This window comes from Oncorhynchus gorbuscha, linkage group LG11, assembly GCF_021184085.1.
Source record: "Oncorhynchus gorbuscha isolate QuinsamMale2020 ecotype Even-year linkage group LG11, OgorEven_v1.0, whole genome shotgun sequence".
Lineage (NCBI taxonomy): Eukaryota > Metazoa > Chordata > Actinopteri > Salmoniformes > Salmonidae > Oncorhynchus > Oncorhynchus gorbuscha.
In genome coordinates, this window is record NC_060183.1 from 40,274,089 (window position 1) to 40,300,260 (window position 26,172).

General features: G+C 42.0%; 1 protein-coding gene across 1 annotated transcript; it reads left to right on the top strand.

Annotated features, from left to right (window-relative positions):
* LOC124047784 (BDNF/NT-3 growth factors receptor-like) lies at positions 1–24,998 on the top strand. The gene is made up of 18 exons (XM_046368091.1): positions 1–912; positions 2,348–2,422; positions 2,532–2,603; positions 4,163–4,231; positions 4,476–4,636; positions 4,889–5,025; positions 5,971–6,103; positions 6,514–6,825; positions 7,229–7,249; positions 10,052–10,060; positions 14,441–14,475; positions 14,584–14,683; positions 14,921–15,109; positions 15,737–15,867; positions 16,191–16,363; positions 18,980–19,220; positions 21,918–22,076; positions 22,738–24,998. The coding sequence occupies exons 1-18, from the start codon at positions 707–709 to the stop codon at positions 22,921–22,923; spliced, it is 2,409 nt and encodes an 802-aa protein (XP_046224047.1). The 5' UTR covers positions 1–706; the 3' UTR covers positions 22,924–24,998.
* Positions 24,999–26,172: the final 1,174 nt, after the last annotated feature.

Below are 26,172 nucleotides of genomic sequence, written 5' to 3' on the forward strand. Positions count from 1 at the left end.
AGTGTAGGTAGGCCGTCAATGTAAATAATAATTTGTTCTTAACTGACTTACATAGTTAAATAAATCAATGTAGTTTGAATAGCCTATTCCCATCTATTTTTCAGAATGTGTACGATAATCATGCAAATATATAGCTATTGAAAAGTAATAACACTGATAAATGTTGATAAACTGTCAGCCAAATATCTCTGTATAAACGCAATTCCAGCGATGACTGGCGGAGATGCGCTCTTCCACAGCGGTAATCAATAGACGAATGCAGGTACCCTGCCTCCTCGCATACGCACTCTGTTGATACATCACCACGCATTCTGACTCCACCGTGCAGTCTCTTATTTCCATCTCCATCACTACTGCATATGAAGAAGAATCACAAGGATAACGGGTTTCTCCCTCAACATCTGGAGCGCCACGTTTTACCACGCAGAGACAGACGCTCTGCCTCCGAGAAAGAGACGGGTGAGACTGAGGACGGAGCACTTGACACCTTGCTTCACCGCATCGATATGCAGTAGTGTGATACCAATTCTGCGGAGACGTAGAGGCCATTCCATGGCATCCTAATATTACATTGAGGGATTGCGCATTCGTGATCAAAGGCAGCCTCGTTAGTGGTGCCGAACGGATTAAATTGGCTATAGGACGGGGGAAATTAATAATATCCATATTTGATCAATACCTACGGTGAGATATCGTTGGACCTGCAATGGACTCCAACGTACGGGAATATGGAATGGCTCGCTTGGGAATCTTTATGGTTTTGATGGGGCTGTGGCGGGTTAGCGCTGCTTGCCCTGCGTTCTGCACTTGCAGCATCTCAAGGATTGCTTGTATCGATCCTGAACCAGGGATCGAGGATTTCCCTATCCTTACGTTAGATGACATAGAAATGGACATCAACATCACCGATATGTAAGTATTGATTAATTAAAATAAATGGCTACGCCATTGCAGACATGGCAAACCTACAATGAACGGTTCCTGTTTTTAAGCAAAACGATGTCCGATTGCTCAAACAAATAAATACAAAAACCTCTGAGGTGTACCACAAAATAAGGTGTATTTACTTTGCCATATTATTTAGGCTGTTCATCTCTCATGTTTTCAGTTCCATATGGAGACAGCCTACCCTAAGCAACAATAAAATATAAGTAGGCTACAGCTTCAGCATATAATAGTGTAGGATAATTATCATGTTGGGGGGGGGGGGGGGGGTTCGAGCGTGCGTGTCAGGTGGTGGGGGCACGAGTTGTTGGGAATATTTGGAATAGGCTATTTTCCTCTAGAAACCAGGCCCTGGCAGGGATAGTGGTATTGCTATTTAGTGGGGATAATGGCATGATGGCTGATGTGGCTCCAACAAGCAGAGACCTGGGGGAAGCAAGAAAAAACACGAAGGAAAACTGTCAGATAAATTAGCCAAATCACGATTATAATGAGCTAGCCAACGTAACAGACTCCGGTCTTTATCGCCTCCACAAAATACCCATCGTAGCAATCAGTGTCGCCCGAAGTGGTTCTTGTAAATATCAAAACACGTTAGCACACCGTCACAGTGGTATCTGTATAAAACACAGGTTTAAAGCCATTTATTAGGTTTAGGCTACAATTGTTGACGTGCCAGAGCTGGACTGGATGAGTTTATTTGATAGACAATAAACAGACAATGCATGTGCGGAAAAAAAATACATTACCACTGCGTGTTGTTGGTGATAAGTGTTACTCTAGTTCATCAGGCCTATTAGCTAACGCAGCATATGTTTAGATTTATCATATTTCAGTGCAGTAGCCCTATTGCATATATCCATAAGGTGCATAGTATTGTGCCTGAAACCTATATTGCTCCATGGGCAGATGCAGATAGTGAGAGAACTAACACCATCAGCATGCTGGGGCCATAGCCTACATCTAGACAGGGTGGTGTTGTACTTAACTGTGTCTTCTCATACCATCCATAGCTTAATCAAAGGTAAACCTTAATTGATGATGGTCTACTGGCCTATTACTTTGGCATGCAAAGCATTTTCATTCATTATTATGAATATTTAACATTAATAATTCATTCTAAACATACGTATATGAATATTACATGAACAACCATCACCCATCCAGGTGTTGTTTACTCTAGTGTAGAGAGATATCAATCACCTTAGCTTTTCTAATCAGTAAATATTAGCTGAGTGTCCAAAGAGACACCAGTTTGTACCGCTATCAAATCTATCATGAAGAGAAGCTACAGATTCCCTCAAAACAGTTCAGAAACCTGTAAAACTGCCCAAAATGGATATGATGGCCAAATACTATATTTCCATTATGTTTGTAATTGTTTTGTATTGAACTTTTACAGATACATTGCAAATCAAAACAGACTATTTGACATCAATGATAACAGCTTGAAGTACTACTCAAATCTCAGAAATCTGTAAGTATTAGTATTACGCGAGGTTATGATCCAGAATATGTTATGGTTGCACTAAATTGATATGTAATTGTGACTAAAAATAACACATTCACTACCCCACTCCGAACAGAACTGTGACAAATACCAGATTGACTTCTATCTCATCACAGGCCTTTTTCAACAATACAAGACTTCAATATCTGTAAGTACTGTATAGTCTTTGATTCATTTTCTGTTTGGTGTTGTTCTTATCTTCCTCCTCACAGATGTAGCTAATATACTTTCAAAGAGCAAATGTAGGGCCCCCAAGCCAATCACAAACAATTAAGCCCAATTCATATTATAGACTATGTAGATTCTTACAGATGTAGGATCTTAATTTGGATCTTAATTTAGATATTTTTTTTGCTGAGAATGTTCCTACACAGCAGGAAATGCAAATTTGTCACATATTTGAGTTTTAAACAGGCTTCTAAACGGTGTGTTTCCCAATTTGAAACTTGCCCTAATGAAAAATGTATCAACCCCTACAAAAATGTCCATTAATTACAATTCACATAATCATGAACATTTCCTGTCGCTGAGGGATTATTCTCCTGCTGTAGCGAACTGTCTCAAATGAAGATTCTACATCTGTACTAACCTTACAGTGAAGCCTTGCAGCCAACACTTCTAAACGTGGTAATTCTTATCTAAATCTGCATGGATTGGCATGATAATGTCGCCTATAGTCAAAGGAGCTGGTTCAAGCGCATACAGTTTAGCCCCATGGCTGGGTAGCGGGACGACACGCTCAGCAAACAGTGAGGAGCAGTTAATGGTCTGACCATATGTTTTTGTTAATGCATGGTTAAAAGGTGCTAGGTGCAAAACAAGTGAAAGTGAAAATAGAGCAAGCATTCTGTTCCAACGTCACATACGTTTTCGTGTGTGTGTGTGTGTGTGTGTGTGTGTGTGTGTGTGTGTGTGTGTGTGTGTGTGTGTGTGTGTGTGTGTGTGTGTGTGTGTGTGTGTGTGTGTGTGTGTGTGTGTGTGTGTCACCAGATCTCAACCTGGTGACACAGACATATGGGAGATTTTGGAGTGGCACCTGGTGTTTTTAATCACCATCAACAAAACACCAGATGATGGAATTTCTCGTGGAAAATGGTGTTACATCCATCCAGTAGAGTTTCAGACAGTGCTTGACTTGGGCAGGAGCCCACCGGAGCAGAGTACCGGCACCTCAAATGCTCTACTGCTTGAGCTCCTGTTCCTCTTATAGAATATTAACTCACAAGTATTATGGAGCTCCTGCAACGAATTGTAAACAATACCGGCACCCAAAATGAGTACCGGCACCTATTTCAGTCCAAGTCAAGCACTGGTTCCAGACACTTGTAGAATCTATGTCAAGGCGCATAGGAGCTGTTCTGGCATCTCGTGGTGGCCCAATGCCATATTTGTATTTTTATTTAACCTTTATTTAACTAGGCAAGTCAGTTAAGAACAAATTCTAATTTACAATGAAGGCCTAGGGACAGTGGGTTAGGGACAGAACGACAGATTTTTACCTTGTCAGCTCAGGGATCCGATCTAGCAACCCTCCGGTTACCAGCCCAACGCTCTAACCAGTAGGCTACCTGCCGCCCCTAAGATACTTTATGTTGGTGCTTCCTTTATTTTTGAAGTTACCTGTACATTGATAACATTAGATATGTCATTCTGACCTACAATAGTTGGTTTATTGTAACATTTATGATTTATTCTTTTGACTCGTAGGAATCTGAGAGACAATAACTTGTCAACACTCTCTTGGAAAACATTCCAAAACTTAAACATGACATCTTTGTAAGTACCTATCCCTATTTACTATTTTATGTCATATAATTCTTATTTTAAAGTGCAATGTCTATGTGTGTGTGTGTGTGTGTGTGTGTGTGTGTGTGTGTGTGTGTGTGTGTGTGTGTGTGTGTGTGTGTGTGTGTGTGTGTGTGTGTGTGTGTGTGTGTGTGTGTGTGTGTGTGTGTGTGTGTGTGTGTGTGTGTGTGTGTGTGTGTGTGTGTGTGTTAATGCTCTGTTTTTTTTTCTCTAGTCCTCTCCTGTCTGGTAACCCTCTGAAGTGTGTATGTGAGAACATGTGGATCAAACTGAGGCTGCAAGAGGACATTGACAGTACAGAGAGTCAAGAGCTGAAATGCATAGATGACAGAGCAGTGAGGAGGGCCATCTCCAGATTCACTCCCCCTGATTGTGGTAATGTCAACCCCAGAGAAAGACAGACATACAGATGGGGAACTACACTAAACATGTTGTGACAAAGCAGAGAGAGAGAAAGCTTGTGTACGTGTGGAACATTGAGGAGCATACTAGAATGCCAGTGTATTGCTTTGACTTTTCTTTTCAAATAGTCAGTAAACAGCATGGAGTAGAAATCAAGTGAAGGTCACTGAGGTGCAACTTGTACCGCAAAACAACATTGTTAAAGGTTCTGTTTACGTTTTACAGAGGCTCCCGCAGTGGAGGTCAGTCCCTCTATCATCAAAATGACGGAGGGAAGTGATGTCAGAGCAGTGTGCAGTGCAACAGGGTCACCTGCCCCTGATATCTTGTGGAATATTGACAGTTTGTTTACCATCACTAAGGTAAGATGATGATCTTTGTTTTGGTATATTATGACACAACCCTCTGACTATTACTAGGGCTAGGAGTTGTTCCTGATGAGGTCATGTGGGCAGGGAAAAACTCTTGGCTTTGTATATTATGCACTTTTCTCAACTGACACCTTAACACTCACATAAAAATGACCCCCCCTTTTCGATCTTGTCTCATCGCTGCAACTCCCCAATGGACTCAGGAGGCAAGGGTCAAGTCCCACGTCCTCCGAAACATGACCCGCCAAACCGCGCAACTTAACACCCGCCCACTTAACCCGGAAGCCAGCTGCACCAATGTGTCGGAGGAAACACTGTTCAACTGACGACCGAGGTCAGCCTTCAGGCGCCCAGCCCACCACAAGGAGTCGTTAGAGCGCGATGAGCCAAGTAAAATCTAATTTTATTGGTCACTCACACGTGTTTATCAGATGTTATTGCGGGTGTAGCGAACTGCCCCCCGGCCAAACCCTCCCCTAACCTTGACGACGCTGGGCCAATTGTGCGCCACCCTATGGGACTCCCAATCACAGCTGGTTGCGATACAGTCCAGGATTGAACCCGGGTCTGTAATGACACCACTAGAACTGCAATGCCTTAGACTGCTGCGCCACTCGGGAGGCCCCATAGCACTCAATTTTATGTTCGTTTTTCTTATTATTTTTTTTAACATGAAACTTGTCACGTTTTTACATTTCAATACGTAAATAACAATATCATTTTATTAATATAATAACAGCACATTACTCCATACTTTTAGGTGTTTTATAACATACAGCGGTAAATATTTTAGCTCCAGATGTTTCACTATGATCACAATGATTTGTTATTAACTGTATTGACTGTGTAATACATGTTACTATTACTAATAATGCTAAAGCTAATAATGCTTATTGCTCATCATGACAATGCTAATATTGCTAAATGTATTTACAGATCAATGCCTTGGAGCTGGAGAGCAATCTGACACTGTTAGGTCTCTCGCCTTCGGACAACGGCAGAGTGATCACTTGCAATGTTGAGAACGTAGTCGGCCAAACCGAGGCTTACCTCCAACTCAACATCCTCTGTAAGGACGTGTTCTGTTGTGTTGCGTGCCTATACCATTTTTGTGTTTATTTTATTCTGCCACTGTGGTTGCAAAATGTAAAATGACATTTTCACTGATTCTACAGTGTAGTTTTATCCTGGATCTGTAGCATCCTACATTCTGAAAGACCACCTCTGGTGGTTCTGTGTCCTTACTGAAATGATAATATTGCTCAACAATCTGATTGACTCTACATGTCTCCTGTCACCTTGCCATACTGTACTCCTCCGTCTGTTTAGCTCCTGGTTGCTCTCAATGCCGTACCATACTCTCCTCCTGTCTAGCCCCCTTACCCCAGTATCCCACTGCATTCTTCCAGTCCCCCTTCCTCATGTCTAGCACCCACTCCCAGTACCCTGTGACTATTCTTCCTGTTGTCTCTGTGTCAGTTCGCCCCACTATCCTGGAGCTGCTGGAGCCATTGCGCCTCCACCACTGGTGTATCCCCTTCAGTGTGACCGGAAACCCCAAGCCCGAGCTACGATGGTACCACAAGGACCAAGAGCTCCACGAACAGGAGTACATCAAGACCGAGATCCACGAGAGCACAGGGAGCGTTCACCACGGCTGCCTGAAGCTTGTCAACCCGACTCACATCCACAACGGGCAGTATACGTTGGTGGTCAGGAACGAGTACGGGGAGGATCGTAAAGAAATCGACGCCCACTTCCTGCTCCCGCCAGACCCAGACTACGATACAGGTCTCACTGCAGTTTAGTTTATAGTTACTGTAATTTGATATAAGATGTTATAATCTACATGTAAGTTGTTTTTAGACTCTCTGAAAAAAAATCTGTGCTATGTAGAACCTTCTAGGACCATAGAAAAGGTTAAAAATATAACCATTTCAAGTCAAATAAAACTATTTTTGGTTCCAAATGGCACCAATTCAAGAGTTCTATTTGGAACCAGAGGTTCTATGTGGAACCAAAAATGGTTCTATATGACCTGAAAATTGTAACCTTTTTTCAGAGGTTTCCTTTCCTGAACAAATGGTTCAACATAGCAGCTTTTTTTCTGAGAATATTGTTTTTTTTGTGTAGCATGGTATGTGTAATGGATGTTTATGAATAACATGTACATTCCCTTTTTCACTTATTTCAGAACCGCCATATACCTACCCTTGTAAGTATTTATAATATAATAATAATAATATATGCCATTTAGCAGACGCTTTTATCCAAAGCGACTTACAGTCATGTGTGCATACATTCTACGTATGGGTGGTCCCGGGGATCAGACATTGCAATTCTGCAAAGAATTCCGATTCTAAAACGTGCCGTTACGAAGACACGTGTGTGTGTGTGTGTTTCTCTTGACATGACGTTAAATAACTGTCCAGTGTTTCCAGATTTCTATGACATTATGACCTATAAATAATTACAATATGAGGGAAATAGATTTCCTTCCAATTTTTTTTTCAATTAAGAATGTTAAAAAGCAGCTTTTCTGTGTTGGAATGGTGTGGGCGTACCTCAACAACAGAATGGTGTGGGCGTATACCAATCATAAAGAATATTCACGCAAGTAGACCACCGATTGGCCTTTGAGGAAATTCCTCTTTTTTTTTTTAACGGTCTGTTTGACATTGTTTGAGGTGGGTCCCCAAATTATGCTTTGGCAACATACGGTATGAGTATAGCACAAGTCAACAACATTATTTAGGTATGAGTTAACAGAATATTAACTTTTTAAAAGTGAGATTTTCACTGGAGAGTTACTTTTAATTTTAAATATCCAACGCAGCCGTTTATTTGAGTTCTCAATATCAAATAATTTTGGGATACAATTAAGTACCTTACTGTGAATGTTTTCAATTTAAATTGTCAAAAAGAAACAAACATTGCTCTTTGCTAAGAAGCTATTTCTCAAACAAAGAATTTTGTGGGGACTGTCTGGGAGTGGTCTGAGTTGGGAGGGGAAAACTGAAAGCTAGCTGTTGATAGAGGTTTGGAACTGTTTTTTATTGGTCTATTAACTAATTTATCACCTGGCGATGTCACCAGTCAGGCCAACACTCCATCCCACAAAACAGTCAAAACATTTCAGGTGGTCTTTTCAAACAGCTCTTAGACTAAAAGGTCATTATCATTAATGTCACAATTTTACAGTATTTTTCCAATATATATATATATATATATATTTGTGTGTGTGTGTGTGTGTGTGTGTGTGTGTGTGTGTGTGTGTGTGTGTGTGTGTGTGTGTGTGTGTGTGTGTGTGTGTGTGTGTGTGTGTGTGTGTGTGTGTGTGTGTGTGTGTACAGTGCATTCTGAAAGTATTCAGACCCCTTGACTTTCTCCACATTCTGTTACATTACAACCTTGTTCTAAAAATTATGAGGAAATGTTTTGATTATTCAATCTACACACAATATCCCATAATGACAAAGTGAAAACAGGTTTTTAGAAATTTTAGCAAATTTATTTAAAAAACAGACACCTTATTCACAAATATTCAGACCCTTTGACATGAGACTTGAAATAGAGCTCAGGTGCATCCTTTTTCCATTGATCATCCTTGAGATGCTTCTACAACTTGATTGGAGTCCACCTGTGGTAAATTCAATTGATTGGACATGATTTGGAATGACACACACCTATCTATATAAGTTCCCACAGTTAACAGTGCATGTCAGAGCAAAAACCAAGCCATGAGGTCGAACAAATTGTCCCTTGAGCTCCAAGACAGGATTCTGTCAAGGCACATATCTGGGGAAGGGTACCAAAACATTTCTGCAGCATTGAAGGTCCCCAAGAACAGTGGCCTCCATCAATCTTAAATGGAAGAAGTTTGGAAACACCAAGACTCTTCCTGGAGCTGGCCATCCGGCCAAACTGAGCAAACAGGGGAGAAGGGTCTTGGTCAGGGATGAGACCAAGGACTCGATGGTCACTCTGACAGAGCTCCACAAGTTCCTCTGTGCAATGGGAGAAGCGTCCAGATGGACAGCTATCTCTGCAGCACTCCACCAATCAGGCCTTTATGGTAGTGGCCAGGTGGACGCCACTCCTCAGTAAAAGGCACATGACAGCCTGCTTGGAGATTGCCAAAAGCGAAAGGCACCTAAAGGACTCTGACCGTGAGAAACAAAATTCTCCGGTCTGATGAAACCAAGAATGAACTCGTTGGCTGAATGTGGAGGAAACCAGGCACCGCTCATCTCCTGGCCAATACCATCCCTACGGTGAAGCATGGTGGTAGCAGCATCATGCTATGGGGATCTTTTTCAGCGGCAGGGACTGGGGGACTCGTCAGGATTGAGGGATGGAGCAAAGTAAACCTGCTCCAGAGGGCTCAAGACCTCAGACTGGGGCAAAGGTTCACCTTCCAACAGGACAACGACCCTAAGCACACAGCCAAGACAACACAGGAGTGGCTTCGGGACAAGTCTCTGAATGCCCTTGAGTGGCCCAGCCAGATCTCTGGAGAAACCTGAAAATAACTTTGCGTCAACGCTCCCCATACAACCTGACTGAGCTTGAGCGGATCTGCAGAGAAGAATGGGAGAGACTTCCCGAATACAGGTGCGTAAAGCTTGTAGCGTCACACCCAAGAAGTCTCGAGGCTGTCATCGCTGGCATAGGTGCTTCAACAAAGGGTCTGAAAACTTATGTGAATTTGCAAAAATATCTAAACCTGTTTTTGCTTTGTCATTATGGGGTATTGTGTGTAGATTGATGAGAAAAACAATTGAATCACTTTTAGAATAAGGCTGTAACGTCACAAAATGTGGAAAAAGTGAAGGGGTCTGTATACTTTCCGAATGCCCTGTATGTATAAAATACAGGAAAATGTTGTTTCTGACTGCACTGGGCCCTAAAGACTTTAGGAATAATGACAGATTGATGATCCGGCCTTGTTATTTTCCTTTCCTCTGTCCACTGATCTTCCTGTGCTGTGGGATGTCATCACCCTGCTGCATTTCAGACACCACTGGTATGTGCTTGAAGTATGAAATCCTGAGGGAATGTATTGGGTTTGGGGGAAAATCCAGGGTGGCCCAAAAGCTAATAGGGGATAGACAAGCATAATCCATAGCAAAACCTTTGACTGGACAAAATTGCAGTTTCTGGGCCCTGTCTATTACATAATTTACAGTGCCTTCAGAATGTATTCATACCCCTTGACTTATTCCACATTTTGTTGTTACATCCTGAATTCAAAATGGATATCAAAGTGAAAACATGTTTATTGAAATTGAAATACAGAAAGATTTCATTTACGTAAGTATTCACACCCCTGAGTCTATACTTTGTAGAAGCACTTTTGGCAGTGATTACGGCTGTGAGTCTTACATTTACATTTACATTTAAGTCATTTAGCAGACGCTCTTATCCAGAGCAACAATTTGGTGCATTCACCTTATGACATCCAGTGGAACAACCCTTTACAATAGTGCATCTAAATATTTTAAGGGGGGCTGATCTAGATCTTTAGGAAGTAAATTTATGTTCCGGAAAAAACTCCGCTGTCCTGGCTAAAGGGAGTTTGTTCCACCATTGGGGAGCCAGTAAAATAACAGTTTTGACTGAGCTATATACTTCCTCAGTGGTAGGGAGTCAGGCCAGAGGTGGATGAGCAGTGCCCTTATTTGGGTGTAGGGCCTGATCAGAGCCTGAGGTACTGAGGTGTCCCCTCACAGCTCCGTAGGCAAGCACCATGGTCTTCACGGATCTTCAACTGGAAGCCAGAGCGGAACGGGGTGACGTGAGAGAGTGGGAAGGTTTAGACGGGCTGCCTCTGTGAGTTTAGGGGTTTAATGGCACAGGCAGGGAGCCCAGCCAACAGCATACCCATAACAGATTGCAGTAATCCAGACGGGAGATGACAAGTGCCTGGATTAGACCACTTCCTGTGTGAGGCTATGCGGATGTTGTAGAGCATGAATACAGGAACTGCCTTGATACTAAATACAGTTTGTTGTCCAGGATCAGTTCTTGCCCCAAGGATAACAATGGAGTTGTCAACCGTTTAGGATCATGGAACGGGCAGTTTCCCCGGGAGGAAGAGCAGCCAATGTTTTGCAGTTCAGCTTGAGGTGGTGAGTTCACTATGTCTGCCAGAATGCAGAGGATGCACCTGGTTCAGAAGGGGGAAAGGAGAAGATTTTTATTCTGCATAGCAATGATAGGAGAGACCTGAGGTTTTCAGAGCCTGACTTGTGTATAGCGAGAATAGGTAGGGCCTAGAACAGAGCCCTGGGGGACACCAGGTGTGGTGAGGAGACAGATCCATCCTCAAACTAGCGTGTACAGTGAGGAGAAAGGAGGATCTGATGGTTGATCGAAGGCCCTAGGTCTGAATTTTGAGAGCAAGTTGCCCAGCGCCTCCTGACACAGAAAGAGCAGTCTCATGAATGACTAGTTTGAAACCTGACTGATTTATTCAAGAAGGTCATTCTGAGAGAGATACCAAGCTGAAAAAATCCATCAAGAAGAGAAAAGTTAAAAATGTTATACTGGTCTGATTTGCAGTTTTGACATCGGAGGGATCAGTGTAGGTTTTTTCAGAAGGGGTGCAACCCTCTCTTGAAGACGGAATGACTTAGTACGGTCAGGGATAAGTTGATGACGAGGTGAAAGGAGAAGGTCTCCGGAAATGGTCTGGAGAAGAGAGGTTTGAGGGGATCTCAGGGCAGGTTTTGTCCCGGCCTCCTCTTTGCAGATTTCATCCAAGGGAGAAAGAGGTCAGAGCACAGGGTAGGGCAGTGTGAGCAGAACCAGCGGTGTTGTTTGACTTAGCAAACGAGGATCGGATGTCAGCGATCTTCTTTTCAAAATGTTCTCATCTGCAGGAGGGAAGGGGGGAGGGGGAGGAGGATTCAGGAGGGAGGAGAATGTGGCAAAGAGCTTCCTAGGGTTAGAGGCAGATGCTTGGAATTTAGAGTGGTAGAAAGTGGCTTTAGCAGCAGAGACAGAGGAGGAAAATGTAGAGAGGAGGGAGTGAAAGGATGCCAGGTCCGCTTTATTGTTTTCCTCCATTTCCGCCGGCCTTCCGGAGCCCTGTTCTGTGAGCTCGCATTGAGTCGTCAAGCCACGGAGCGGGAGGGAGGACCGAGCCGGCCTGGAAGATAGGGGACATAGAGAGTCAAAGGATGGGGAGGAGAGGAGGGTTGAGGAGGCAGAATCAGGAGATAGGTTGGAGAAGGTTTGAGCAGAGGGAAGAGATGATAGGATGGAAGAGGAGAGAGAAGTTGTCCGAAGGTTGGGACGGCGCGAAACCATCCAGTAAAGGGGCAGTGTGGGAAGTGTTGGATGAGAGCGAGAGGGAAAATCTCCAGTGGTCGGAGACTTGGAGGGGAGTTGCAATGAGGTTAGTGGAAGAACAGCATCTAGTAAAGATGAGGTAGCGCATTGCCTGCCTTGTGAAGGGGGGAAGGTGAGAGGGTGAGGTCAAAAGAGGAGAGGAGTGGAAAGAAGGAGGCAGAGAGGAATGAGTCAAAGGTAGACGTGGGGAGGTTAAAGTCGCCCAGAACTGTGAGAGGTGAGCCGTCCTCAGGAAAGGAGCTTATCAAGGCATCAAGCTCATTCATTGATGAATCTTCAGATGGGACCTGGAGGGCGATAAATGATAAGGATGTTAAGCTTGAAAGGGCTGGTAACTGTGACAGCATGAAATTCAAAGGAGGCGATAGACAGATGGGTAAGGGGAGAAAGAGAGAATGACCACATGGGAGAGATGATGTTATGCCACCAATTGTTTTCTCGGGGTTGAACACGTGGGCGGACGAAGAGAGAGTAGGGTAGCAGTGTTATCTGTGAGATCCATGTTTCTGTCAGTGCCAAGATCCTCGAGGGACTGGAGGGAGGCATAGGCTGAGATGAACTCTGCCTTGTTGGCTGCAGATCGGCAGTTCCAGAGGCTACCGGAGACCTGGAACTCCACGAGATCTTGCATGGGACCCTCAGGATTAGGGTGGATTGGCCACGCGGTGTGGAGCGTTTGTATGGTCTTGCAGAGAGGAGAGAACAGGGATAGACAGACACATAGTTGACAGGCTACAGAAGAGGCTACGCTAATGCAAGGAGATTGGAATGACAAGTGGACTACACGTCTCGAATGTTCAGAAAGTTGCTTGTAGCAAGAATCTTATTGACTAAAATTATTAAAAATGATACAGTACTGCTGAAGTAGGCTAGCTGGCAGTGGCTCTTGTTGACTTTGTAGGCTTAGTGACAGTGGTGGTTGTTTGACATACACTAATTGCTTCCTGTGAGTAGTTTCTACAGTGCTGCTATTCGGGGCCAGCTGGCTCAGCTAGCAGTGTTGATTACCTGTATAAAAGAACACAATAGCTGGCTAGCTAACCAGAAAATGTTTCTGATTGACAATTATCAAATACTTATTTCCCTCATTAAAATGCAAATCAATTTATAACATTTTTGACATGTGTTTTTCTGGATTTTTTTTTTGTTATTCTGTCTCTCACTGTTCAAATAGACCTACCATTAAAATTATAGACTGATAATTTATTTGTCAGTGGGCAAACGTAAAAAATCAGCAAGGGATCAAATACTTTTTCCCCTCACTGTAACTGTTTTAAAGTCACCATTGGCCTCATGGTGAAATCCCTGAGTGGTTTCTTTCCTTTCTGGCAACTGTGTTAGGAAGGACACCTGTATCTTTGTAGTGACTGGGTGTATTGATACACCATCCAAAGTGTAATTAATCACTTCCCCATGCTCAAAAGGATATTCAATGTCTGTTTTTTTTACCCATCTACCAATAGGTGCCTTCTTTGCGAGGCATTGGAAGACCTCTCTGGTCATTGTGGTTGAATCTGTGTTTGAAATTCACTGCTGAGGAACCTTACTGATAATTGTCTGTGTGGGGTAAAGAGATGTTAAATCATGTTAAACACTATTGCGCACAAGGCGAGTCCATGCAACTTATGTGACTTGTTAAGCACCTGAACTTATTTAGGCTTGCCGTAACGAAGGGTTTGAATACTCATTGACAAGACATTTCAGCTTCAAGTGTTTTATTCATTTGTAAAACTTTCGAAAACAAATTCCACTTTGACATTGTGTGTTGGTGTGTGTAGGCCAAATGTTTTTTTTAATTCAGGCTGTAACACAACCAAACATGGAAATAGTCAAGGGGTGGGAATACTTTCTGAAGGCACTGTAACTAACACACCTACTGTCTGGTTATATCACAACCAGACAGTATTTTTAGAGTTTGAAAAAAATCTAAGGTAATTTTAAAGTGAGAGAAGAAATCCGATGAAATTAGATTATGTACTTTAATGTTTGTATGTTTAATGCTGTTTCATTCTGTTTTAAATATGTCCTGTGCTTGTTATTTTTGTCTCAGACTTACCACTACCCCCAATAGAGGACAGTGTTGCAGTAAGTTAACGTACACATCATAATTTGTCATGCGTGGTTATGTGCATACTATAATGTTGTGCACTGTTATTGGTAAGTATTTTGCATTGTTGAATGGTGTTGTTACAGGTGTACATAGTGGTGGGGATCGCTGGTGTGGCATTAATTGGATGTGTCCTGATGGTGATCATTCTGAAATACGGAAGAAACTCAAAATTTGGGATGAAGGGTAAAGCTTTTCTTTTTAATCTTAGTATAGTCATTTTTCAAACCAGTATTGAGACTTGCAGGCCTCCCACTTGGATAACAATGAACATCTTGTTTTAGGTGCACATTTCTACAGTTTTAATTCCATTTAACCCCACCACATTTCAGCTTATGTTCGTTGACATAATAACATACAGAAGTCAATCACTCCTCTCATAATTGTATTTCCTCCCACTGGGGTCCTCCCCTTCCTCCTCAGGCTCCTCCTCGGTCATCAGTAACGACGATGACTCCGCCAGTCCTCTTCATCACGTCTCCAATGGCAACAACACCCCGTCGTCCTCAGAGATGGGCCACGATGCGGTGATCATTGGAATGACAAAGATCCCTGTCATCGAGAACCCACAGTATTTCCGCCAATCTGGCAGCATGCTGAAATCGGACACGTGTGAGTTACCGTGGTGCGGAGGTCTGCTGGTGTTGTAACCCGGTCTTTTTCTGATAAATCAATGACAGGGCCACTGCGACTGGATGGACTTCATGGCGATGACTTTGGTTGACCTCTTGCCGGATGACTTGCTGTAATATCAGACTGTATGGCACAGAGGATGTCACTAGACAGACACACACATCTGACTATGTCACTCGTATCCCTGTGAAAAATGTAGTTATGTAATGGCTACAATGTCCATACTCATTCGACACGCGACCAGAATATCACAGTTTCACTGTTTTTCCTCTATACAGTAGTAGACTAGGGCTGTTAACTTTAGTGTATGTAATGTGTAGGGCCAGGAGTTTTTCATTGGTTTTCCTCTATACAGTAGTAGACTAGGGCTGTTAACTTTAGTGTATGTAATGTGTAGGGCCAGGAGTTTTTCACTGGTTTTCCTCTATACAGTAGTAGACTAGGGCTGTTAACTTTAGTGTATGTAATGTGTAGGGCCAGGAGTTTTTCCTGGCCACTTGACCTGACTAATTCTAACTAGGGGCCGAGAGTTTTTCCTGGTCAGTTCACACGATGTTCAGGAAAAACTGTGATAGCCTTACTTCATCTGTCTCTTTTACATCCCAGTTGTCCAGCACATCAAGAGACACAACATTGTGCTGAAGTGTGAGCTGGGAGAGGGGGCCTTTGGGAAGGTTTTCCTGGCTGAGTGCTACAACCTGATCCCAGATCAGGACAAGATCCTGGTGGCTGTCAAGGTAAAGTATGGCCATCTATGCATGCAATTTCAAACAATCAACACACACTTTAGTCCTGGCTTTGATTTTTTTTTTAAGAACAGCTTTAAATATAAACTATTTAGCTGTTTGTCCTTTTCCCATATGTGAGGATTGTATGTACATTGTTTTGGATAATAGCACGGCAAACAAGTATATTAGGATTTAATCTAATTTTATAGGAAGGAGACTTTGAAACCATCAACAATCCCATCAATCAATGATTAAATGATGGTGTGCGTGCCTGTGTGCGTGCGTGCGTGTGTGTGTGTGTGCACATGCACATGCATCCCTGTCCTCCTCAGACGTTGAAAGAGGCCAGCGAGAGCGGCCGAGCCGACTTCCACCGGGAGGCGGAGCTACTGACCAACCTGCAGCATGAGCACATCGTTACCTTCTATGGCGTGTGTGTGGAGAGTGACCCGCTCATCATGGTGTTCGAGTACATGAAGCACGGCGACCTCAACAAGTTCCTCAGGTATTGTCCTGTGTCCCAATGTCTTTGTGCGTGTGATTTACGTTTGCCAATTCACGTGTACTGTATTAAAGTACTAACAGACGTAAATACTCCATGTGTGCAATGTGTATGTTTTGTGTCTGTTTTTATCCTTTTAATGTAAGCCAGAGTGCCAAAGACACATTTACATTCTGTGCGAATGTAATGCATAATAATGGTGTCTAATCTAATCAGTCATGAAAGGCTATGGGGGATTTTGGCACATACATACAGTACTAGTCAAATGTTTGGACACCTACACATTCAATAGTTTTCCTTTATTTCTTTCTATATTGTAGAATAATAGTGAAGACATCAAACTATGAAATAACACATATGGAATAATGTAGTAACCAAAAAAGTGTTAAACAAATCTAAATATATTTAACATTTTAGATTCTTCATAGGTGGCCACCCTTTGCCTTGATGACAGCTTTGCATACTCTTTGCATTCTCTCAACCAGCTTCATGAGGTAGTCACCTGGAATGCATTTCAATTAACAGGTGTGCCTTGTTAAAATATAATTTGTGGAATTTCTTTCCTTCTTAATGCATTTGAGCCAATCAATTGTGTTGTGACAAGGTAGGGGTAGAATACAGAAGATGGCCCTATTTGGTATAAGACCAAGTGAATCAAGCCTTCATGGTCGAATTTCTGCAAAGAAACCCCTACTAAAGGACACCAATAATAAGAAGAGACTTGCTTGGGCCAAGAAACACGAGCAATGGACATTAGACCGTTGGAAATCTGTCCTTTGGTCTGATGAGTCCAAATTTGAGATTTCTTTGTGAGACAGAGTAGGTGAGCGGATGATCTCCGCATGTGTGGTTTCCGCCATGAAACATGGTGGAGGAGGTGTGATGGTGTGGGGGTGATTGCTGGTAACACTGTCTGATTTATTTAGAATTCAAGGCACACTTAGCTTCTTGACTCACCCATGCCATTAGCGGGATCATTTTCGTCAACAACCGCTGAATTGCAGCGCGCCAAATTCAAATTAAGTTACTAAACAATTACATTTTTATGAAATCACAAATGCATTTTAGCAAAACACAGCTTAGCTTGTTGTTAATCCACCTGGCGTGTCAGATTTCAAACAAGCTTTTCGGCGAAAGCATACCAAGCGTTTATGTAAGGACATCTCTCTCAGCAGACAAAACATTACAAACAGCGAGCAGCAAAGTACATTGGTCACGAAAGTCAGAAAAGCAATAAAATGAATCGCTTACCTTTGATGATCTTCGGATGTTTGCACTCACGAGACTCCCAGTTACACAATAAATGTTCCTTTTGTTCCATAAAGATTATTTTTATATCCAAAATACCTCCATTTGGTTGGCGCGTTATGTTGAGAAATCCACAGGCTCAAGCGGTCACGACGGGGCAGACAAAAATAGTATCCGTAAAGTCCATAGAAACATGTCAAATGTTTTTTATAATCAATCCTCAGGTTGATTTTACAATATATAATCGATAATATTTCAACCGGACTGTAGCTTTTTCAATAGGAGTGAGAGAGAAAATGTCTGCTCCAAGCTGCTCGCGCATGCGAAATGCTGCTGGCACCCAGCCACCCACTGACGCGATGTGATCTTTCTCACTAATTTTTCAGAATAAAAGCCTGAAACTATGTCTAAAAACTGTTCACACCATGTGGAAGCCATAGGAAAAGGAATCTGGTTGATATCCCTTTAAATGGAGGGAAGGCATGCAATGGAACAGAGAGGTTTCAGGACAAACAGCACTTCCTGGTTGGATTTTTCTGAGGTTTTCGCCTGCAATATCAGTTCTCTTATACTCACAGACAATATTTTGACCATTTTGGAAACCTTAGTGTCTATCCTAATCTGACAATTATATGCATATTCTAGATTCTGGGCCTGAGAAATAGGCAGTTTCATTTGGGTACGTTTTTCATCCAAACATCAAATTACTGCCCACTACACTCAACAAGTTAACCAGTTAACCTCTGCAGCAATAAGCCATCCCATATGGTTTGCGCTTAGTGGGACTATAATTTTATTTTCAACAAGACAATGAACCAAAACACACATCCAGGCTGTGTAATGGCTCAAGGAGAGTAGAGGTCAGATGACCTAGCCTCCACAATCACCGACCTCAACCCAAGTGAGATGGTTTGGGATGAGTTGGATCGCAGTGTGAAGGAAAAGCAGCCAACAAGTGCTCAGCATATGTGGGAACTCCTTCAAGACTGTTGGAAAGCATTCCAGGTGAAGCTGGTTGAGAGAATGCCAAGAGTGTGTGAAGGGTGGCTACTTTGAATAATCTAAAATATGAAATGATTTTGATTTGTTTTAACACTTTTTGGGATACTAAATGATTCCATATGTGTTATTTCATTTTTTATGTCTTCACTATTAATAGTAAAAATAAAGAAAAACCCTTGAATGAGTAGGTGTGTCCAAACTTTTGACTAGTACTGTATGTACGTAAGTGTGATACTTTATTTGAATTTAAACTGGGTTAACTGCAATGGAAGCGAATGAGTTTGCACTTATCCGATTAAGTCCTCTTTGTTTTCAATTTTAGATAACTATAGTTAGCATTGTGTTTGACCCACCTGTGTTTTGGTGTAGGTCCCATGGTCCTGACGCAGTGCTGATGGCTGATGGGCAGCACAGCCTGATGGTGGAGCTGACCCAGTCCCAGATGCTGCATATCGCCCAGCAGATCGCTGCAGGCATGGTCTACCTGGCCTCCCAGCACTTCGTCCACAGAGACCTGGCCACACGCAACTGTCTGGTGGGAGAGAACCTGCTGGTCAAGATTGGGGACTTTGGCATGTCCAGGGATGTGTATAGTACCGACTACTACAGAGTGAGTCTGTGGGCACACACACACACACACACACACACACACACACACACACACACACACACACACACACACACACACACACACACACACACACACACACACACACACACACACACACACACACACACACACACACACACACACACACACACACACACACACACACACACACACACACGCACGCAAAAAAGAAAGACAGGAATACACTCATGTGTAATTAGAATTTGGTTTTGGTTTGTAACAACCATGCTGTTACAGCAATAATTTTAACCAGCCATTTTTAAAATCTATTTTTAATGCCATTTAAATGCAAATTCTATAGTATGCATAGAATTGCTGTTTCCATGGTAATATGGGGCAACAGTGCAAAATGCACTGCCAGTTTTTTTTGTTCATGCTTGACATTGTATTAATGCCGTGATGCAAATTTAGCCTTGAATTCTCTATTTTAAGGCCTTTTCAGAGGCAAGCTACTGCTCTTAAAACACCTACATTCATGAACATGCTTCTCCTTATCACCCCCCGTTCTATCCAGTATCTAACCTAGTTCTTATAAAATGAGTGAGGGAAAACATTGTCTACCTTAGCAGGTAGCCTGGTAGCCTAACCTGTTTCTGCTTTACCCAACTCCTTTGTTGTTGTTATTCCAAATTGGCATGATATTGGCTACTTAAAGCACAAACAGATTGGGCTAACAGGCTAACTGCTATCTGCTACTGTCTAGCTTTTCCTAGAACAGTATAGACAACACTACAGGCATTAATGTGATTTCATGTCTGCATGGGCCCAAGAATATTTTGGCCATCTCAGGTTGATCTGACAATTAATTCTCACATAGCAACTTAATTGGGAGGACGGATGTTTGATATTCTTTTTACATTTGTGTAAGAAACCATTAAAAAAAAATCATAATAAAAGTGTCCATTTTAGGCCCTTTTTAGACCTATACATGCCCCTTGTCAGACTTAATGGTCCGTGAACCGTATATGATACAGACAACACCTTGGTGTCATTATCCTCCTAATAGTGTGCTCATTTTGAGACATATTGTTTTTAACAATATATTCTACAAGTACATCACATTTCTAAAGTGGACTCTCTGCTACTTTTCCATATGGTTTGCGCTTAGTGGGACTAATCAAATCAAATCAAATTTATTTATATAGCCCTTCGTACATCAGCTGATATCTCAAAGTGCTGTACAGAAACCCAGCCTAAAACCCCAAACAGCAAACAATGCAGGTGTAAAAGCACAGGTGTAAAAGACTATCATTTTATTTTCAACAAGACAATGAACCAAAACACACCTCCGGGCTGTGTAATGGCTATTTGACTAACAAGGAGAGTGGAGGTCAGATGACCTAGCCTCCACAATCACCGTTCTCAACCCAAGTGAAATGGTTTAGGATGAGTTGGACCGCAGAGTGAAGGAAAAGCAGCCAACGAGTGCTCAGCATATGTGGGAACTCCTTCAAGACTGTTGGAATAGCATTCCAGGGGAAATCTGGTTGAGAGAATGCCAAGAGTGCACAAAGCCGTCAAGGCAATGGGTGGCTACTTTGAAGAATCTAAATGATAAGATATATTTTGATTTATTTAACACTTTTTTGGTTACTATATGATTCCATATGTTATTTCACAGTTTTGATGTCTTCTATTATTCTACAATGTAGAAAATAGTAAAAATAAATTAGAATCCGTCAATTGGGCCGTGTGTTTTTCTGTTGCTCATTAGAAAAACACAATTTCATTTTCAAGATTTCATGTTTGTTCCCCATGAGACACTGTAGACGCAGAAGTCTATTTAATTTCCTCATAATCCTCAGAATGAATCTAAAATAACTCAAGGAATCTGCAATTAATTTAGATGTTTTTGGAGAGGAGGTTTTAGTTGCGCAATTTTACATCGAACTAAGGTGTTTGGTGTAGTATTTCTGAAGTAACGCACGGTTGTTCCAAACTCCATTTAAGGCGAGACTGACTTTATGACCAAAATTATCCTATTTACACTTTGTAGTCAATTTTGACACTAGAATAACTGTTTCTGACTCAAATCGATGCCATGTAGGCCGTTTTCAAAGGGATTTGTTGCTTTTTAAAGGCAGTTGCTCAGATTTGGCCTTTAGATCCAGACTTGTTCTGTGTCCCAATCAGCCCCAGGCCTGGGGTCTATGTAAGACTACAGTGCCCTCTGCTGCTTCCTGGCCCTCCCTCGGGAGAATCAATACCAAACAGATGAATGTAACTGAGACCCATCACCCCCCGGCCCCCTCCAATCAGAGGGCAGCATATGAATATGCCCACTCACTAATACACAGTATCCGCTATTGTGATCGTATAGGAAGACCAACGATGCAGCTGAACAGCAATTGGGTCAACACGTGGAAACATTTGCCAGTTATTGTGAACTGACAATCATGTCAGGCCTAACAGTACCAATACAGGCAAAACATGTTGGGTTTTAATACCTCATAATATTGATTTCCATGACAACTGTAGGCCCAGCCAATACACATTTGTGTACATGACCTTTAAACAAATGTTAATGGGCCTTAATAGTATGTTGGTTACTGACCTGACTGACACCTTTCCATCTAACCCTGTTTTTTGGGCCGTTTCTTTTCTTCACTCCCGTTCATTTGACCTTCTCTGTGGTTTTCCTGGATGGTTCCTGATGGATCCTTTGTCTGTTTCCAGGTGGGGGGTCACACCATGCTGCCCATCCGCTGGATGCCTCCAGAGAGCATCATGTACCGGAGGTTCACCACGGAGAGTGATGTCTGGAGTCTCGGCGTGGTCCTCTGGGAGATCTTCACCTATGGGAAGCAGCCCTGGTACCAGCTCTCCAACAATGAGGTCAGTAGTCTCTTATCACAGACAGCAGCACTCTTGAGATTTGGTTCTGGGTTCCGAGATTACAAGGTTTTAGACACAAACTCAAACCTTTCCTACAGTAGATTGACTACACTGGTATCATAGCACTTGAGCTCCAATGATATTTATTGTCAACTTCAAATACATCAGTCTTCTGTAGTCTCCATTTTGCTAATCTTTGTTGCAGTATATCACATTTGTATTGTCCATATACATTGACTGTACAAAACATTAGGAACACCTGCTCTTTCCATGACACGGCATGACCAGGTGAATCCAGGTGAAAGCTAGGATCCCTTATTGATGTCACATGTTAAGGCCATTTGAATCAGTGTAGATGAAGGGCAGGAGACGGGTTAAAGAAGGGGGAGGGGTTGCAACGCAACATTAGGAAGGTGTTCCTAACGTTCTATTCTCTTTATCTATTTTTTATGTATTATGAATATACATTTCCTGGAAATCTATTAGATGAAACCAAGGCTAACATGTCTGAGTCTAAAAAAACATATCACCCTGGTAAACCTCACTTTGTTTAGATGCTGTTACCATGTGAGAGATGGCTTCCTTAATTGCCCCTGAGGGAATAAATCAAGTTGAATTGGACTGAATTTCAATTGCATTGTGGTGGGTACCCTTTATGCAGGTGATCGAGTGTATCACCCAGGGGCGAGTGCTGCAGCGGCCGCGTTCCTGTCCAAAGGAGGTGTACGACCTGATGCTGGGATGCTGGCAGAGAGAATCCTACATGAGACTGAACATCAAGGAGATCCACAGCCTGCTCCAGAGCCTGGCCAAGGCCTCGCCTGTCTACCTGGATATACTGGGCTGAGTGAGTCTGGGCAGGTGTTTGGGTGGGGGTGAGGGGGAGTTGCGCGCGCGTGTGTGTGTGTGTGTGTGTGTGTGTGTGTGTGTGTGTGTGTGTGTGTGTGTGTGTGTGTGTGTGTGTGTGTGTGTGTGTGTGTGTGTGTGTGTGTGTGTGTGTGTGTGTGTGTGTGTGTGTGTGTGTGTGTGTGTGTGTGTGTGTGTGTGTGTGTGTGTGTGCGTGTGCCTGACTGTGCTGACTGTGCTTCTGCCTCCTCATCACAGAGAAAAGCCTTAAATTTGATGAACTTTTCCTTTCCTTCTCCATTTGATGATACTCTTAGGACCAGTTTCTCAAACCCAGATTAAAATAATCCAGGAGCAGGCCCAATTCTGATTTATTTCATCAAGAGCTAAAAATGATTTAATTAAGATCTATTAACCTTGAATTACATAATGCTGGACCGTGACGGGAACTTTTTAAATGAAGTTTAACCATAGTCCAATAATAATTTGAGGCCATGTCCATGAAAACAAATGATCAGTAATCTTGGTTAAATTGTAATCTGGGTCTGCGAAACAAATCATTAACTGTGTTATTGTACTCTTCTTGTACACTGTAATTGCTGGGGATGAACAAAGGGAAAATGACTGTGTCAAAATGATCATGGACAATGTATGGACACGTGCCAACATGGATAGAGCTTTTCCTTGTTCCTACTAACACGAGGAACATCTCATGTGGAGCGACATATAAAGTCGAAGTAATATTTATTTATTTTTAAACCCATTGCAATGAAGTAAGGCTTACCGCTTATATAAGTGTCATGGACTCTTTTTATGATGTGAGAACTTTATGATGTCAGGTGCTTTTTGACTCTGTTGTTTTCATGTTGCCACTTTACATTTTGATTGGTGACTGAATTCTGTCATCATGGCCAACCAGTCCGGAGCTGTGGAGTTGATTATTATGGTACTTGAAGGGTACCTCTTAGGACTTATAATGACTTCATATCACATTAATAACCCATTAATAACCCATATATACCACAGTAAAAAAAAAACATCCATTCATGAAATGCTTATGTACTGCTCATATATGGTTATTTGTGTGTTATAACGTCTATGTAGGTACCTTCAGTCTAGAGAGAACAAGAGCCATCCATCCACACAACACCGTTAAACCCCTGAGTGTTGCTATACATATGTGCATATTACAAAAACACTTAAAAAAAAGGATTTATCTTTTAAAACATATGGGCATTCTCTATGCCATATTTCTAATTCATTTTTTCAGAATCATTTTCTTTTCTTAAATGAATATTTCAGGTTGTGGTTCATTATCAGTGGTATTTTCTATCTGATTCTATTTTGCTAGACATTGTCCATTTCCATGTCGAAGGTCTTTGTGTTTCTGAATGTGGTTAGTATGCACTACACATGTCACAATCTTGACTGGATAACTAAAGCACAGTGAATAAGGACCGTCCCAGCATTAAGTTGGAACAGGGAGGAATTTGAGTTGCCTCAACTCAAACCAAAGCAGTAAGAAAGTTGACCAAACTGTAGCATATAATAACATTGTCACTTTGTTTTGTCATTTGTGAAGAGCACATTCACCAGCAATGACTTAGAGAGACCATCATTTTTTCCTCTACCGTATAAATCTATTGGAGGCCCAGAACTCTACTACACTGTTTGTTTTGCATTTTTGGCAGCTTTATAAATGCTGTCGATGTTGTTGAGGTCGACGTTGATAAGATGTTTCAGTATATTGAAGCTAATAGGAAATGATGGATTTAGCCTTTAAGGATATTTGATTCATTTCAGCTGTATTTGTGGCGAATCAACATTGACACTGCTTTAGTTTTCACCCTAGAGTTAGAAAACATCATTGGTAAAATGCCCCTATTCAGCGATTTATGCACTTAAATTACTAATTGACTTGTTTACATTATGTACTGTATAGCATATTATTTGGAACCAGGGTGTGAAATTCTGTGATCTTATATTGATTGATATACAGTACCAGTCAAATGTTGACACACCTACTCATTCAAGGGTTTTTCTTTATTTTCTACATTGTAGAATAATAGTGAAGACGTGAGCTATGGAATCATGTAGTAACCAAAATAGTGTTAAACAAATCAAAATACATTTTAGATTCTTCGAAGAAGCCACCCTTTGCCTTGATGACAGCTTTGCAAACTCTTGGCATTCTCTCAAACAGCTTCACCTGGAAGGCTTTTCCAACAGTCTTGAAGGAGTTCCCACATATGCTGAGTACTTGTTGGCTGCTTTTCCTTCACTCTGCGGTCCAACTCATCCCAAACCATCTTGATTTGGTTGAGGTCGGGTGATTGTGGAGGCCAGGTCATCTGATGCAGTACTCCAGCACTCTCCTTCTTGATCAAATAGCCCTTACACAACCTGGAGGTGTGTTGGGTCATTGTCCTGTTGAAAAACAAATGATTGTCCCACTAAGTGCAAACCAGATGGGATCGCTGCAGAATGCTGTTGTAGCCATGCTGGTTAAGTGTGCCTTTGAATTCTAAATAATTCACTGACAGTGTCACCAGCAAAGCACCCCCACATCATCACACCTCCTCCTCCATGATTCACAGTGGGAACCACACATGCAAAACTCATCTGTTCACCTACTATGTGTCTCACAAAGGCCTGATTCACGCAGTCTCCTCTGAACAGTTGATGTGTCTGTTACTGGAGCTCTGTGAAGCATTTATTTGAGTTGTAATTTCTGAGCCTGGTAGCTAATGAACTTATCCTCTGCAGCAGAGGTAACTCTGGTACATCCTTTCCTGTGACGGTCCCCATGAGAGCCAGTTTCATCACAGCGCTTGATGGTTTTTGTGACTGCACTTGAAGAAAGTTTAAAAGTTATTTTGAAATTGTACTCATTGACTGACCTTCATGTCTTAAGGTAATGATGAACTGTCGTTTCTCTTTGCTTATTTGAGCTGTTCTTGCCATAATATGAACTTGGTATTTTACCAAATAGGGCTATCTTCTGTATACCACCCCTACCTTGTCACAACACAACTGATTAGCTCAAACGCATTAAGGAAAGATATTCCACAAATGAACTTTTAACAAGGCACACCTGTTAATTGAAATGCATTCCAGGTGACTACCTCATGAAGATGTTTGAGAGAATGCCAAGACTGCAAAGCTGTCATCAAGCAAATGGTGGATACTTTAAAGAATCTCAAATATACAAATATATTTTGATTTTGTTTAACAGTTTTGGTTACTACCT

Bases quoted from the DNA above. Each gene is read 5' to 3' on its own strand.
- LOC124047784 (XM_046368091.1), top strand. From the start codon at position 707: ATGGACTCCAACGTACGGGAATATGGAATGGCTCGCTTGGGAATCTTT. The intron at 4,637-4,888 runs GTAATGTCAACC...TACGTTTTACAG, and splicing joins ATTCACTCCCCCTGATTGTG to AGGCTCCCGCAGTGGAGGTC. The intron at 5,026-5,970 runs GTAAGATGATGA...ATGTATTTACAG, and splicing joins GTTTGTTTACCATCACTAAG to ATCAATGCCTTGGAGCTGGA.